At 40.0% G+C, this 15,894-nt stretch overlaps 1 protein-coding gene across 8 annotated transcripts in view; it reads right to left on the bottom strand.

Annotated features, from left to right (window-relative positions):
• Window positions 1-15,894, bottom strand: part of LOC143887713 (uncharacterized) — a 63,760-nt gene that overhangs the window by 14,852 nt on the left and 33,014 nt on the right. For 7 of the 8 annotated variants that reach the window (XM_077391864.1, XM_077391867.1, XM_077391868.1 and 4 more), the window contains one exon: window positions 9,158-9,417. In XM_077391864.1, coding sequence (XP_077247979.1) covers window positions 9,158-9,417 — 260 coding nt within the window. The remainder of the gene's footprint in view (window positions 1-9,157; window positions 9,418-15,894) is intronic. The other variant, XM_077391871.1, reaches the window with a different exon arrangement.

Below are 15,894 nucleotides of genomic sequence, written 5' to 3'. Positions count from 1 at the left end.
ATATTTTCTGCAATTTTTAATTTATGAATTAGTGCTACCAACCTAAGCCTAAACATGTGTGCTTCTTTGGACAAAGGACCAACCGATTTTTCATTTACAAAATGATGAAAATATGTACTTCTATAGAAAGCTTTCGATATCAAAAGCAAAATTACTTGTGTTCCCTCAATGAAAATTGAGTGAACAGAGGCAGATCCCTATTATAACGTTAATATATAGGCCTTCTACGCTTACATATTTAGACATGTACACTTAATGAGATAATTTTCTGTATCAAAAAATCAATGGAAGACACATATCTCTAATTCAGAATACTGTTAGGCATGCTGTTCAAAAAAGAAAAGAAAAAAAGGGAAAAAATACTGTTAGGCATGCTGCTCCTTGTCCTTCTCTAATTTTCATGGTACTAAAACCCCAAAGAAGATGTATTGCCAAAGCAATCATGAAATCAATTAGCATCAATCAGAAAAGAAAGGTTGGTACATAACCATCATTTTCTTCTCTGAACTCCTGAATTTATCACTACAGACGGCAGAAGGGTACCCGGTTACATCATGTTAAAACAAGGTGTGTAACCCTTGATGGATATTGGTTTCATTAGATATTTGGAGAATTTTGTTTTAATTTTCTAGAAGCATTTATAGCGTTATGCGGCCGGGTAGAGAGAAAGATATTGCTTCCCAACTCTTGATCCTATAGTTAATCCTCTCAACTTCTAGACCCCAATCATGATACTAAGGTTCCATCTGTTAGTGGGAGGCCCATGTATTTCCTAGGAAGGGAAGAAGTTTTAATGTCTAATATTGAGGGCACCTTTTCCACAAGATCATCACTGGCATTAAACCTGTTGGATATATTTAATAAGTCTAAGGGCATAGTTGTAATTGTGCTTATCTCTCTTTTAATAAATATATTAGTGAGGGGGAGTTTCTTCCCTACTCACTTTTTCTTCTCTAAACCTCTCTCTCAACATGGTATCAGAGCCCTAGGGTTTCTGATCCCTAGGGATCCCCTTTAGCCTCCATCTTCTCCATCCCAACACAAAAAACCCTAACCCTAATCTCTCACCCTCACTTCTCTCCCTCATCTCTCTCCCTTCCTAAACCCTAACCCTAACCCAACCCAATCCCCACGCCTCTCTCTCCACCCTCAACCCAAACCCCCCCCCCACCAACACCTTCAACCCCACGCCGCCGCCTCTCCTCCATAACCCCCGCTACAGTACCCCGCTACAGTACCGCTATAGTACCTGCCCCAACCCTTTCCCTCTTCAAAGCCTCCCCTCCAGCCCTCGACACCCGTACTTTTCACTCCTCTTCTTCGTTTTCATTCTCATGTGCTGATTTTGGTCGGCTCTCTTCACTTTCTCTTCGCGGATTCTTCCCGCCTTCGGCATGTCTCCCTCTCAGTTCCTATCAGTGGCCCGTCGAGCCAGACTATGAGTCATTCAATTTGATTAATTGGATTGTCCATCGCCTTCTTCTCCCTCTTTGTAGCCGCTAGTTGGTATTTTAGTCTATCGTCACTTGTTGTCCTTATGGATCCACCCGTCATTGTGGATCCCTCTCTTGGCATGACCACGGATGTCCGTGCCGCCCCACCACCTTCGGCTACTTCTTCCTCGTCATTACGAGAGGCATATTAACAAGCGCAGCAGTGCCTTGATGACTCATCTTCCAGCCTGCCTTTTGATAGTTCGGCTCTCGTATCTTCTGATGGTATTGGTGGCTCCAGGCCACCCAAAGGAGGTGGCTCCTTTCCCCGGGCTCGTGGAGGTGGCCGCGTTCGTGGTGAGCGTGGCCGTTCTTACTGTACTCATTGCCATCGGGATGACCACCAGATCGAGCCACGCTACACGCGTCATCCTGAGCTTCGACCATCTGACAGCGTGACTCCTACACCCGGTTCTACTTCAGTTGATGAGTCCTTTACTTTCACGAGGGCAGATTATGAGCTGCAGTGATCTAGACATAGTGCTTCACAGCCCACTGCCGGGTTTGCCCAACCAGGTAGCTCACCCACGACCTTACTCTCTAGCTTCGGGTCCTGGATTATTGACTCGGGAGCCTCCAATCACATGACTGATAACTCTTCTCAGCTATCATCTTTTCGTTCTATTCCCACCGGCTCTCAGACCATTACCCTTGCTAATGGGTCCACTTCCCCCATTACTGGTATTGGTACAATATGTCCCTCGCCTAATATTTCCTTATCATCTGTACTATGTGTCCCTAAATCTCCATTTAGTTTATATTATGTCAGTCAACTAATGAAAAATCTTCAGTGCTCCATCTCATTTTATCCATCGTATTGTGTGTTTCAGGATCTTTCGACTGGGAAGACGATTGGATCAGGTCGTGAGGCGGATGGACTTTACCGCCTTGCCTGCAACCGTTCTCCTACAGCCTTGCATACCTCGGTTGACGCCTATCAGTGGTATTACCGTCTTGGTCATCCATCTCTTCAGCAGACGTCATGTGTTCCTTCTTCAGTCTCTCCGTTCCAGTGCGAGTAGTGTGAACTAGGGAAGCACCACCGGGTGTCCTTTCTTTCACGAGTCATTAGTCGAGTCGATAGTCCTTTTCTCTTAGTTCATTGTGATGTATGAGGGCCCTCTAGGGTCGCATCACATAATGGATTTCGTTATTTCGTTGTTTTTATTGATGACTACTCGCGTATGACATGGCTATATTTGTTGAAAGACCGCTCTCAGGTCTTCACTGCTTTTCAGAACTTTCATGTTGAAATAAAGAATCAGTTTAATTGCAATTTTAAATGTCTTCGCACAGATAATGCTCGCGAGTTTTTCTCTTCCACACATGGGTTTCAGGATTACCTTTCAGGTCATGGAATTATTCATCAGTCCTCTTGTGCCTGCACGTCCCAACAAAACGGTATCGCTGAAAGGAAATTGAGGTACTTACTAGAAGTTACTCGCACAATCATGTTTCAAATGCGAGTCCCTAAGTCTTTTTGGGGGGAGGCCGTGTTGACGTCTTGTTTTCTTGCAAATCGTCTTCCCTCTTCTGTCCTTCGTGGCTCTTCTCCCTTTCAGCTGCTAAACCCTCAGCAGGATCCTTTCCCTCTCACCCCTTGAGTATTTGGGTGTGTCTGCTTCGTCCACCTTCTTGGTCCTGGTCGGGGCAAACTCGATCCTCGGTCGAAACGGTGTGTCTTTCTGGGTTATTCTAGAACTCAGAAAGACTATCGTTGTTATAGTCATCGACTACGCTGATGGTTTGTCTCAACTGATGTGACCCTTTTTGAATCTGAATCTTTCTTTGGTCCTTCATCTCCTCCTCTTACAAGTCCCTTGGAGAATGAGGTCCCATTATTTCTTCCTTCACTTTCTGACTCGGTTCAGGTACCCCAACAGCCTATTACGATCACAGATCCATTTTCATCAGTTCCAGTGAGTCGACCACCAGTTACCAAAGAATATCGGCGACGTGTGCAAAAAGACAGACCTCCACCTCTTTCACAAGATCCATCGCCTTCATATGTCGAGGTCCCTACCTTGCCTACTGAGGTATCTTCTCTACCCTCCTCTGTTATTGCTTCTGATTCTCCTATTGCATCTCGTACTAGATCTCATTCTACTGGACATCCCATATCTCATTTTGTTTCTTATGACCGTCTGACGTCTTCTTTCCAAGCCTTTGTTTCATCCTTGTCCTCTGTTGTGTTACCAAAGTCATTACAAGAGGCTCTTCAAATTCCAGGTTGGCGAGCTGCTATGGATCTAGAAATGGGTGCACTCCGATCAAACCAGACATAGGATCTTGTTCCACTTCCTGCTGGGGCTCGACTAGTTGGTTGTCGTTGGGTATTTTCAATCAAGTATTTACCTGATGGGACAGTTGAAAGGTTGAAGGCCCGTCTGGTTGCCAAGGGTTACACTTAGACATTTGGGGTTGACTATCATGAGACGTTCTCGCCAGTTGCGAAGATTCCTTAAGTTCGTGTGATACTATCCATGGCAGTTAATCATGGTTGGCCTCTACATCAGCTAGACGTCAAGAATGCCTTTCTACATTGCGACCTCTAGGAGGAAGTTTATATGGAGCAGCCTCCAGGGTATGCTGCTCAGGAGGAGATGTCATCTGTTTGTCGACTTAAGAAATCACTGAATGGCTTGAAACAGTCTCCACGAGCATGGTTTGGTCGATTCAGTGAGGCCGTCATACGTTTTGGACTTAGACAGTGTGAAGTAGACCATTCAGTGTTCAGTCATCAATCTTTGTAGGGTGCATCCTTTTGATTGTGTATGTTGATGACATCATCATTACAGGTAGCAATTCAGGGGGAATTCAGAGATTGAAGAGTTTCTTATAGGCAGAGTTTGCTACAAAGGATTTGGGTCGGCTTAGATACTTTCTTGGGATAGAGGTGGCATATTCCTATCAAGGGATATCTCTATCACAGAGAAAGTATGTATTGGCTTACTGGAAGAAATAGGGAATCTTGGAGTAAAACATGTATCTATGCCTATGGATCCCAATATGAAGCTTATTCCAGAGGAAGGAGATCTGTTGGAAGATCCTGCCAGGTATAGGAGACTCGTTAGTAAGCTCATATATCTCACGGTTACTCGCCCAGATATCTCCTATGCAGTTGGAGTAGTTAGCCAGTTTATGAGTGCTCCTCGTACCTCTCACCGGACAGCAGTAGTTCAGATTCTCCGCTATTTGAAAGGGGCACCAGGGAAAGAACTATTATTCAAGAAAAATAAACATGTCAGGGTGGAAGGTTATTGTGATGCAGATTGGGTAGGATCTCCAGCAGATAGGAGATCAACCACGGGCTACTGCATCTTTGTTGGTGGCAAACAAGTGTCATGGAAAAGTAAGAAACAAGAAGTTGTTTCGAAGTCTAGTGCCGAGGCAGAATACATAGCTATACGAGTGGGGAGCTTCTTTGGTTATGTTCCCTCATGACAGAGATTAGTTTTCCTTCTTCTTCTTCAGCTCAGCTTTATTGTGATAATAAAGCTGCGATTCACATAGCCACCAATCCCGTCTTCCATGAGAGAACCAAGCATCTAGAGGATGATTGCCATTTTATTCGCCAGAGAATCCATAAGGGCGAGATACATATTTCTTTTACTCGATCTGTGGACCACTTAGCAGATATTTTCACAAAACCTTTGCCTAAGTCAAAGTTGAATGATATTTGTAGCAAGCTAGGAATGTATAATATCTACATTCCAGCTTGAGGGGGAGTGTTGGATATATGTAATAAGCCTGAGGGCATAGTTGTAATTGTGCTTATCTCTCTTTTAATAAATATATTAGTGAGGGGGGAGTTTCTTCCCTAACTCACTTTTTCTTCTCTAAACCTCTCTCTCAACAAAACCAGCACACATGATATTGATCTTTTGGAGAGAAAAAGAGGAACATTCCTCACCATTCAAAAAGAAAAAAAAGAGAAAGCATTCCTCCTTTGTTGGACACAGAAAGACAGTTTAGAGCTGATCTGAGACAGGATTTGATAGACGAAATTCTCTCCCATCAAAGATCTATGGCTTGTTTTAGGGGCAGCGGCACATAGCCCTTTTTTAGAAGTGCAATCTCAAAGATAGGTAAAAAGTTTATTCCAAATCTTCAGGTGATTAGCCAGATTCTTGAGACCAAACAAGGCATGAAGGAGGCTATTCGCAGTTACTTCTCATTTTCTTCTTATAAGCAAATGGCATCCTACATTTGCAGAGATAATGATGCTCATTTCTGATGAAGAAAGATAATCTCTTGAGGTTCCTTTTTTGAAGGCAGAGGTTCGGAAGGCAGTGTTCCATGAATCTCACATCATGAAGTTAAGGATAAATTTTTACTATTGCCGTCAAATCACAAATTCCTTTGATGCATCTTTTATTGCTTTGACGCCCAAATTGAGAAAGTCCATTGGCATCATGAAGTTTAGACAGATCAGTCAAGTTGGAGGTGGATACAAAATTCTTGAGAGGTCTTGTTGATGCAGGAGCATCCCCTTGGCCAACATCAGCCCCTACATGAATCCTTAGTGTAGTAGCTTGCTTTACTAGTTAATTGTTGTGTTAGTGACGTGTTTAGTCATTTCCTTAAGTGTGGATATCCTTAATAGTCTTTTTGTCCATCAGGAGGGGGGGTGGTAGTATCGAAATTTCATGTTTTAATGAGGCTGCCTATATAATGCGTCTCCCTCCTTTTTTGAGTTAGACTTGTATTTTTTGAATTTGAGTTGTGTAGAGATTCTCTTGCGGTGAGGGAGAGAGAGAAAGAACATGATTCGTCATGCATCTTTCATCTTTTTCTAGATATTAGAGATTTGTAAGCTAGAGTTCTAGTTTTTATCTCCTCCCATCTTTTTCAATGCCTTGTTGAATATAAGATTAACGGTGTCATGCTTGAAGTGATTTCTTGCATCCCTCACTTGAAGACACGTTCAAGATCAAATTTCCTGCAAAAATATCAAGAAATGAAGAAAAAAAATTCAGATTTGTCGTGGTTAAGATGTCCCTATTTACCAACTATCGGTGTTCAAATGTCCTACCAGTATCATTAAAAGGATTAAACTTATTCAAAGAAGATCCCTGTGGGGGGGGATTGGACGAAAAGAGGAAATGCACATTTTAAAGTGCCAGGAAGTGTGCAAACCGATTAAAGCTGGGGGTTTGGGTATTAGAAGATTAAAAGAAGTGAATTTGGCTCTGTTGGGTAAATGGCTATGGAGATTCGGGGAGGAAAGTAAGCTTCTGTGGGTAAGGTTAATTGGAGATGAGTATGGCTCTTTGCCTAGTGGGTGGTCTTCTAATGATAAATTCAGTAAAAAGGGGGTGTCGGTGTGGAGAGACATTCTGAATCTAAGGTTTAAGTTTAATGAGGGGATCCGCTTCAGAGTTTATTTGGGGGATAGAATCAGGTTCTAGCTGGACAAGTGGTGTGGCGAGTCCTCTTTTTCTATCAGGTTCCCGGATTTGTTTGCTATTTCAAGGAGGCGTGGGTTTCAGATTACTTGGTTCGCGGGGAACAAGGGATTGCCCGGAATTTTAATTTCAGGAGGTGGTTCTTTGATAGAGAATTTGAGAGGATAGCTCAGATCTTAGAGTTGTTTGATGCAAGGTACATTAGTAGCTCCGGGGTGGATACGAGGATTTGGATTTGGTGCACATCTGGGGAATTCAGTGTTAAGTCATTTCATCAGCAGCTCACTCCTTGCATGGGATCTCTGCAGGCAGCCAAAGTTTGGACCATTCCAGCTCCCCCCTAGGGTATGTGCTTTCGCTTCGACGGCGGTTTTGGACAAGATTCTTACCATTAATAATCTCAGGAGTCGAAATATGTTGATTGTGGATCATTGTGCTCTTTGCTTTGAGGCAAGGGAGACAGTGGATCATCTTCTTCATTACGGATTCGCTCGGCTGGTTTGGAGTAGAATCCTTCAAGGATTTGGGATCGTATGGGTGTTTCCTGCTAACCTGGTGGAGGCAGTAGGTAGTTGGGTTGTTCCCCTTGGCGAAAGAAAGGTAAGGTCCTTTGGAAACTATCTTTGTTGGCTACGATATGGATGATTTGGAAAGAAAGAAATGCCCGAGTGTTCAAAGGGATGGAAAAAAACCTTCATCATATCTCCTCTATGGCGATTGCTTTGACCATCTCTTTGGCTAGATCCTTGCCTAGCTTTAAGTTCGTCTCGGCTTATAATTTATGGCACGGTTGGAGGGAGGTTTGTTCTAGCAGTGATCGTGCAAAACTGAGTGGCCCTAAATGGACTCCTCTGCCTACCGGCTTTCTTAAATTCAATTTTGATGGATCTAGTTTCGGTAATCCTAGTCTTTCCGGGGTTGGTGGACTCCTTAAAGACGAGGCGGGAGGCACAGTGTGGACTTTTTTTGGCCCCATAGGTGTTGCGGATTCTAATGAATCAGAAATCAGGGCGGCCTTGTAGGGCTTCAGGCTAGTAGAGGCTATTGATTTGGATAAACTAACAGTTGAGGGAGACTCACTTAATGTCATCGGATGGCTTCAAGTGAAAAGATCGGTCCTGTGGAGATTTGGGAGTTGGATAGATAAGATTAGGGATCACATTGGAGGGGCTAGTGTTACCTTTCAGCATGTTAAAACTTAAAAGGTCTGCTAATGAGGTGGCAGACAAAGCTTGCAAGGGAAGGTGTAGGGAAACATGAGATTGAGATTTTCGATTTTCTCCCACTTTGATGTTTCTTTGTTTTGTTTTGCTTTCTTTTTTTAGTCGTCCTTCTCAGTCGGCTTTGTATATTATTTTCCTCTATTAATGATATCTAACCATTTAAAAAAAAAAGAATTCGGATTTGCAAGTGCTTTCTTCAAATCTAAATTTTCTTAAATTTCTGCACATCTAAGATCAAATATCAAAGAGCTCGAAGATCACTTCCGCAGCCCCCTGCATCACTTGTCCCCGTGAGTCAAAGTGTTTATCGCTTTGCTAGTGGGCCTGAACCAATGCAGCTTCATGGCTAGTCGTCAAACTTTTGAATAGTTCATAATAATGAAGTCAGTGACGTGGTTAGTAACACTAAGCCTGGCCGGATGCTGCTGGAATTAGATTTGAAAAAGGCTTACGACAAGCTCAAGCATCCTCCTTTTTTGTGTTTTGCAAAAAAACAGGATTTAGTTTCCATGGAGGACTTTTACAAATCTTATCATTATTTAAGTTTGTTGCATACTAATTATACCATTAGGAAAGAAAAATAAAGAACAGCTTGGTAAGGGAAAATAATTAGCTTGTTTACTACATTGAAACGTGATTCTCAAAAGTCTCCAAGCATGAAATGAGTAATAAGGTATTAGGAGTTCGAATTTTCATACAAATGTGACAACCAAAAAGCTCCAACAACCATAATGTTTTAACCAGACTATCACCAAAGCATTAAATGAATAACCATAGAGTGTGTTTGTGGCAGGGGAAGAGGTGCCCAGATCGGGACTCCTATTTGAAAATACTTCAGCTAGATACTTCTCAAAATAAAATAAATAAATAACATAAAATTAAAAAAAATCAGCTACGCAGAACATTATAAATTAATAAACACGTGACTCGAGAAATTTTATTACTGCTGAGAATATGTTTTAACCAGTAAATTGAATGGCACATAAGGAATGCTATTGTTGGATTACAAGGGTTCATGGATCCCACGTTTTACCTGCACCTTATCATTACCAAGTAGCTGAATCACATTTCCAGCCCAGTAGCAACCATCAAACCACCAATCAACCAAATCCCCCACTTTCCAGGGGCCGCCAACAACTGCTATCACTTCAGATGTCTTACAGAGATCGGGCATTTCACTCTCCTGGTAGATAGGAGGATAGCTAGGTCGCAACATCATATGCCTTTTTTTCTGTTCTTGTGAATTAGCCCTATTAGTTGGGGGCTTTTGATACAGTTGTGTCCAGCTTATTTCTGTGAAAAGATACAAGACAATTAACTACGCAAAAAAGATGGAAGTTCATGAGAAGTATATCAAAACAGAGACCTCAATTGCATATCATCGAAGAGCAAGGGGAAAGTGTGCAAATATTAAATAAAGACATGCTTGTAAGAGCCTCAGAAATTTATGCAATTTCCACACAAATGAAATTATGTATAAAAGAAATTTAATGGGAACAAGCTGGTAAACTTAGTGGGGTCCCAGAATACAATGTCACCCACATGACATGTGTCCACCAGCAGTATAAACTATAGAGTATTTTCAACAGGATGGGAGGAGGAGGCACTCGAACCTTTACTGCAAAATGATCTGCAAGGATGTTTTGACCAGCGACAGTTTATATTTTCGATCGGTTGGGTTCCATAAGCATATATTCTCTATTATTTTATATGATTTCACATCCGCCGCCTGTGTAAAATAGTAGAGCCTAGTGTATTGAATCAACAGATCCATAATGAGGTTGTTTTTTTATCCATGCATGATCCAAGGATCAATGACTTGCAAAGGAATCCCTATGAGAATCTTCAACCCAAAAAAACCTACTTGGTTTTTAAATTTAATACTAAAAATTAATTCTTGATATTTAAAACCCAATAATTTTTAATATATTTACCACAGCCCAGCTCCAAACTGTCACATTAGAGACAAGTGTATTTTAGGAAGATTTTACCGTTTTGTCTGTGTGCTTCAAAGAGAGAGAGATCCATCTTTTAATGTTACTTTATTAATGAAAGAAGTTAATTTTACCCAAATCTTCAAGAAAACTTTGTAATCCAGTCAGTCAATGATATTATTAATATTTACAAGAATATCTAACAGAAAGGTCTTCTAAACTGAAAGTATTGATGCCTAAAGGTAGAATGTGGAAAAACCTTACTGATAGCTACTAAGTTACCGATTTCGTTTTGTTTCAGCCGAAACATTCCGTTCCATTTTGTCTGGAAAACTGAACAGAACAGCCCTGTGTGCCGTTTCGTCTGGCTTTTCGGTCCGTTTCGTTCGAAACAGGGTGGACAAAACGCTTATTTCTTTCTTCTCTTCTTTTTGCCTATTCTTAGTTCTCTTCTCTTCTTCCTACCTCTTCTCATAATTGGGTATTTACATGCAAATTCATGTAAGTAAATGCTTAAGATTTACAGGTACATAGGGTAATACCCCATCTGGATCTATTAGAAATAGTTTTAACACCTAATTCTATAGGGATGAAAGGTCAAATTCTAGTTCAAGTACAAAATTAGACATTTCCAGTCATTTCGAGCCGGGTCAAAACCTTCCAAACGATGAAGGATTTTTCTAATTTTAAAATTCAAAAATTCTATCATGTCGAAACATTATTAAATTCCATACTTTGGTCTTTAAAAAATTTTCATCTAGTCACGCACTGGTCGTCGACCCAGACATTTTCGTTTAAGTAAAAGTTGGATCTTTACAACCTTGATGCTATGATGGATTGTGTTGCAGAGGATGACCATGTTCCAATTTTTAGCAATTTCTGATTTTTTGGTTTTTTTAAAAAAATTACCTACTAAAAAAATTCTGATCGCCGTACTGTCTTTTCCAAAATGAAACGGCCGAAACGCTGAAGCGTTCCGTTCCACTAGCCAAAATGAAATGGCGAACGAAATGGAATTCATAACTAAAGTTAGCTATCAATATAAACTCTATCAAATCAAAAGGATCTAAAGGGGTTAAAAGTTCTAGAGGCACTGGCCAATTTGGCGTCGGTTAATTGTGAGAAGACCAATATATCTAGGAAAGAGCCTTAAATCACAAGCCCATGAGGGAGTCTGTCTCAGAAATTTCTTCACGAAGATAATATCTTGTAACATCAAATGCCTAAATGGCTGAGCAAAAGCCATTGTGAGATATTGAATTAGATCGCAGTGTCTCGATGTCTTCTAATAAGAAATCAAAATGGGGGTTGTTACCTTGGAAAGTAATGTTCTACTAGTGGAAGTAATGTTGGACATCAAATTTTGATATATTTGCAGCTTTGTCTATTTACTCGGTTGTACCTGTTTGATGAGAGGGAAACGATATTTTTTGGAAGGGATTTTTGCCTATTAATCCTATTTTGGAAAATATTGTTCAAGTAGTCATTAAGAACAAGCTATTATCCAAAAAGTTGGTATGTAGAATAACTTTCAAACAACCCTAAAACTAAATTCTATCAATTGATAGCTTGCTATTTTACTTAAATGAAAATTTTAACATCATTTCAAACATTGGCCCACCACCTCCATGGCTGGGTCACATAAACCCAACCCCTCCTGTCTTCTACTTCCTCAATGGAGTAAACTCGTCCAACATCAATTATCAGATCTATGAGAGTTGAGACATCATTTGAAAGAAATCTGATAATTTGAAGATCGGAAATGAGAAGAAAAATGAGTGATCGATCAATTATCGTACTCGGATATGCGGGCTTTGAGATCAACTGAAATGAAGGTGCAAGCGGTGAAGCCCGTCGTCAAAAGGAAGAAGAGAATAGCAGGAAAGCACCAATCTGAAGCCATTCTTGAATATCTCTCGACAAAGCTATGAAAGAGAAAATGAAGATGAGAATGTGGTTTTGGAGGGAGAGCGAATAGGAAGGTTTTTTTTCTTGTCGATTGGCTTCGCAAGGGATAATGAGATCTATTGTTAAATCCAACTATCAAAAACACCATTGAAAACTCATCAATCAAAAACTCCTTTGAAGAACCAATATCTCCCAACAAATCTAGCGAGGAAAAGAAGAAATAGAGAACAATTGAAGTTGATATTGCGGAGAAGTGTGAAAAGGGATAGAGAGGGAGGGGGAGGGGGAGGGGGGAAGGAGTCACAAAACTCCTCTGCTCAGCAGCAACAGCAACAGCAAGTGCAAATGCGAAGAGATGGAAGATGAAGATGACGATGAGGATGAAAGTGGATGCATATCGCGATCGTCTTCATCTTTCTCTCATGTAAGGGCGAGGGCGAACGTTATGAGATGGAAAATGCAAATCTGTGACATACAAATCCAGACTACAATCTCCTCTTCACAACACGGTATCGTCTCATCTCCTTTCCTTCTCACACCCCTCTTCTTTCCTTCCTTTTTTTTTTTTGGAATAGTAGCAATTTCATTAAAAAAAGGGGAAGACCGAGACAGTCAAGCCCAAAATACAAGAGGGGAAGAAAAAAGAAAGAGAAAGAAAACGAAACAATATAAAATTACGGTGTGAGAAAATCAAACAACTCCAAACCGAGCCTGCCCACCCCCACCACGAGCTAATCTATCTGCCTCCTGGTTTGCCAATCTCCTAATATGATTGAAACTATTGAAGAATCACATATCCGATCTTCGATTTCGTCAAACACAGATGCAAACCTCCAAGGCGACACTCGCGCTCCTCTTAGCCACCTAAGGACATTCATCGAGTCACCTTCCACAATTGTCGAGTTCAAGGATTCACTGGGGATGCACTTTATACCTTGATAAGTGGCTTTTACTGTAATAACCGACCCTACCGTAGGGGTCGATTATTTTAGGATGCCTAATGGTGGCCTTGGATCATGTGATCAATGGTTAGATCTTGAGGATCTCATTGATCCAAGGTCAAGGGCCCTTATTAAATCTGGAAATTTTAAGTTGTGTTAACCGACCCTACCATAAGGGTCAATTATTTTAGGATGTCCATTGGTGGCCTCAGATTATATGACCAATGGTTAGATCTCAAGGATCTCATTGATCAAAGATCAAGGGCCCTTATTAATTATGGAATCTGTTAAGTTTTGTACTAAAATCTTTCTAGAAAATATTTTCTTTGAAAACTTTTTCCCAAACACCTTAATGTGTGGTCGAATTTCCATGAAGGAAAGGTGGACCCCACATGTGATTTTTCTACAATTGTTATTTAAATTAAGACAACTTTTCTTTAAAATCCATAAAGGAGGGATTGCCAAAAAAATCCATAAGGGAGGGAAAGGTTAACTTTCCTCTACCCTCTTTTAGCAATCAAATCCTGTAATATTTTCTTTTGGAAAGAATCCTATTAATCTTTCAAAAAAAAGGGGAGGGAAGGTTGCTTGCTAAGAAGCAAGAGGAGAGTTGGTTTGATTTAGGAAAGGGAATATTTGGTACCACATTTTTTTTAGCATGTGACTTAAAAATCCTAATTTAAATAAAATGGAGGGAATATGATGATAGCAAGATCTTAATTGAATCTCCATTAACTTAGAAAGACAATAAATCAATTCTAATTAGGAAGGGAATAAGGGAAATAAAATTTGAAAGTTGGGAAAGAGGGAATATTCCATAGAATCCTGGAGATTTGGGCAAATCTCCATCTATTTGACTTTCCTTCTTATTTTTTAGTAACCTAAGACTTTGCACTCATTCATTTAAGAAAGAAAGCTCAAATTTAAAAATCAAATTCTCGGAGGGAAACCTAAAAGGCAACCCTCTATGATTAGTATAATCCAAAGCTAATAATTAGCATAATCAAAGAAAGTCAATTTAGTCTCATATCTAGGGAATACAATTATAAATATACATTGTCGCCTCAAGAAAACAAAAAGAAGAAATCACCTCCCCCTCCCTTTTTGCAAATCGTGTGGAGCTAGAGAGAGAGAGAGAGATTAGGCAAGAAGAAGGAGACCCTAATCCCCATTAAAGGTATGCCCCAAGAACTTTTCCTTGCTTTAAAGAACCCTAGTTCTCAACTCAAGTTTGTATTCACTTTCAACCCAGATTTATTTCATACATAAAAGATCAAATACCATGTTGATGCACAGACCAAACCCATGGAAAAAAAAAGAAGAAAGTGAAAGAAAACAGTAAAGAGAATACGGTGATTCAGTCATAGGAAGAGGGAATTAATAATGGCATAGTCATGGATTGATAACTGCACTCCTTGCTTTCTTTAAGGGAATTGATACAGCACAGCCATGTTTTCATAAAAGTGAAGTGTTATTAGTACAATAATGTCTTGATATTTGCACAAGCCTTCTGCCTTTTCTTCTTTAATGGGTTAGTGAAACTTTTTGGAAATGACCTTTTTGTAATTCTTTAAATACTAAAAGACAAACTGTTTTTGGTGCAATTATAACAGCAAGGATGTATCGATAGCATTTCATTAAATAGCTTAATAAGACAAAGTTCACTAAACAGAGAACAAAAATAATTAATTCAAAAGTAAACAAGACTGCTAATAAAGGACAGCCCCTACCATGTGTTTCATTCCCTTTAACTATTTGAAAGGGGGGTGTTGTTTGCACGTTTTAATGCCATGACCAGTGACTTGTTTTTTCAGATTATATTAGGAGTGAAATAAATATTTGGGGAAAATAAATACGCCTCTTTTTATCCGGAACAACCACTTTAAATGTACAAGGCTATCATGACTGTTGAACACGTTCTCAATAGTGACGTACAAACGTAGATAAGTTGTTAGTAGGGTGTCCCAAGGAATAAAAAGAGGTGGATGTATCACACCCTTAAATTGCTAGAACTCTTTTATATACTAAAAGACAAGACACTTTAAGGAGAAAATTTAAAGATGTTAATGCCGATATCATTTTCCTAACACAATTTTGGAACTATTATACATCAAATCAATTGGATAATTTATGATAATAAGAAGGAAAATACTGGAGTAAAGAATGAAAGTATTTTTCCCTAAATAGTTAAAATACACAATTAGGATTCGACAGCACCGCAATTAAAACGGGATTAACCTAATTAGACCTAATAAGATAAATAGGATAATTGGAATGGTGGTTATAACACTCATTGTATGGTGACTTTTGATTGTACAGACTGTCTTCTCTGCGACCTATAGAGACTTTCTCTTCAATCACCGTTCATACAAAACGAAGCAAGGCAAGTGATAATAGTTCTGTTTGGTAGCGGTAATAAGAGTGTTGTTAATTTCTAACTACTATGCCAAATGGAATGATGAATTTTGTTATTACCATCTTTATTCTCAAATAATGATAAAGTCAGTTGCTTGTTGTATTTTCAAGATAATTCATGCCTGCAACTAGTTTCAATTTGATTGGAAGTGAACTGCTTATGCCTATTACTAGTTAAGGACAATGAAGAAATTTATTTCCACTCTTAATAATGGAATGTTGAGGTTAACATAAAATGAGTATATGTGGAGATGCCAATAAGTTGAAGAGTTACGGAAAGACATTCCTCACTGGAAAAATGCTTAAGGTACGTAAATTGCATTTGCATTGTGCCATGATCTAGGATGGAAGTGGAGGTAGGGAGGACTAAGGAGACCCCTTAGATCCAACCATGGGCATTCGATGTCAAAAGCCATTCAGACCGAGAGCGTATGACACCTGTATGGCGATGCATGTTGGGGTGGACCTATATGGCGACCCAAGCGAAATCCTAGAAGGTAGAGCGTCCCATTAGGAGGCAGGGTCTACTTGAGGGTCAGTGATTGACAGTCAGGCTAGGAAGCCACCGCTAA

This window comes from Tasmannia lanceolata, unplaced genomic scaffold, assembly GCF_043159265.1.
Source record: "Tasmannia lanceolata isolate RefF3 unplaced genomic scaffold, GAP_Taslan_0.1 ptg000012l, whole genome shotgun sequence".
Lineage (NCBI taxonomy): Eukaryota > Viridiplantae > Streptophyta > Magnoliopsida > Canellales > Winteraceae > Tasmannia > Tasmannia lanceolata.
The sequence above is the reverse complement of the archived record's forward strand: the minus strand, read 5'-3'. Positions and strand labels throughout refer to the sequence as shown.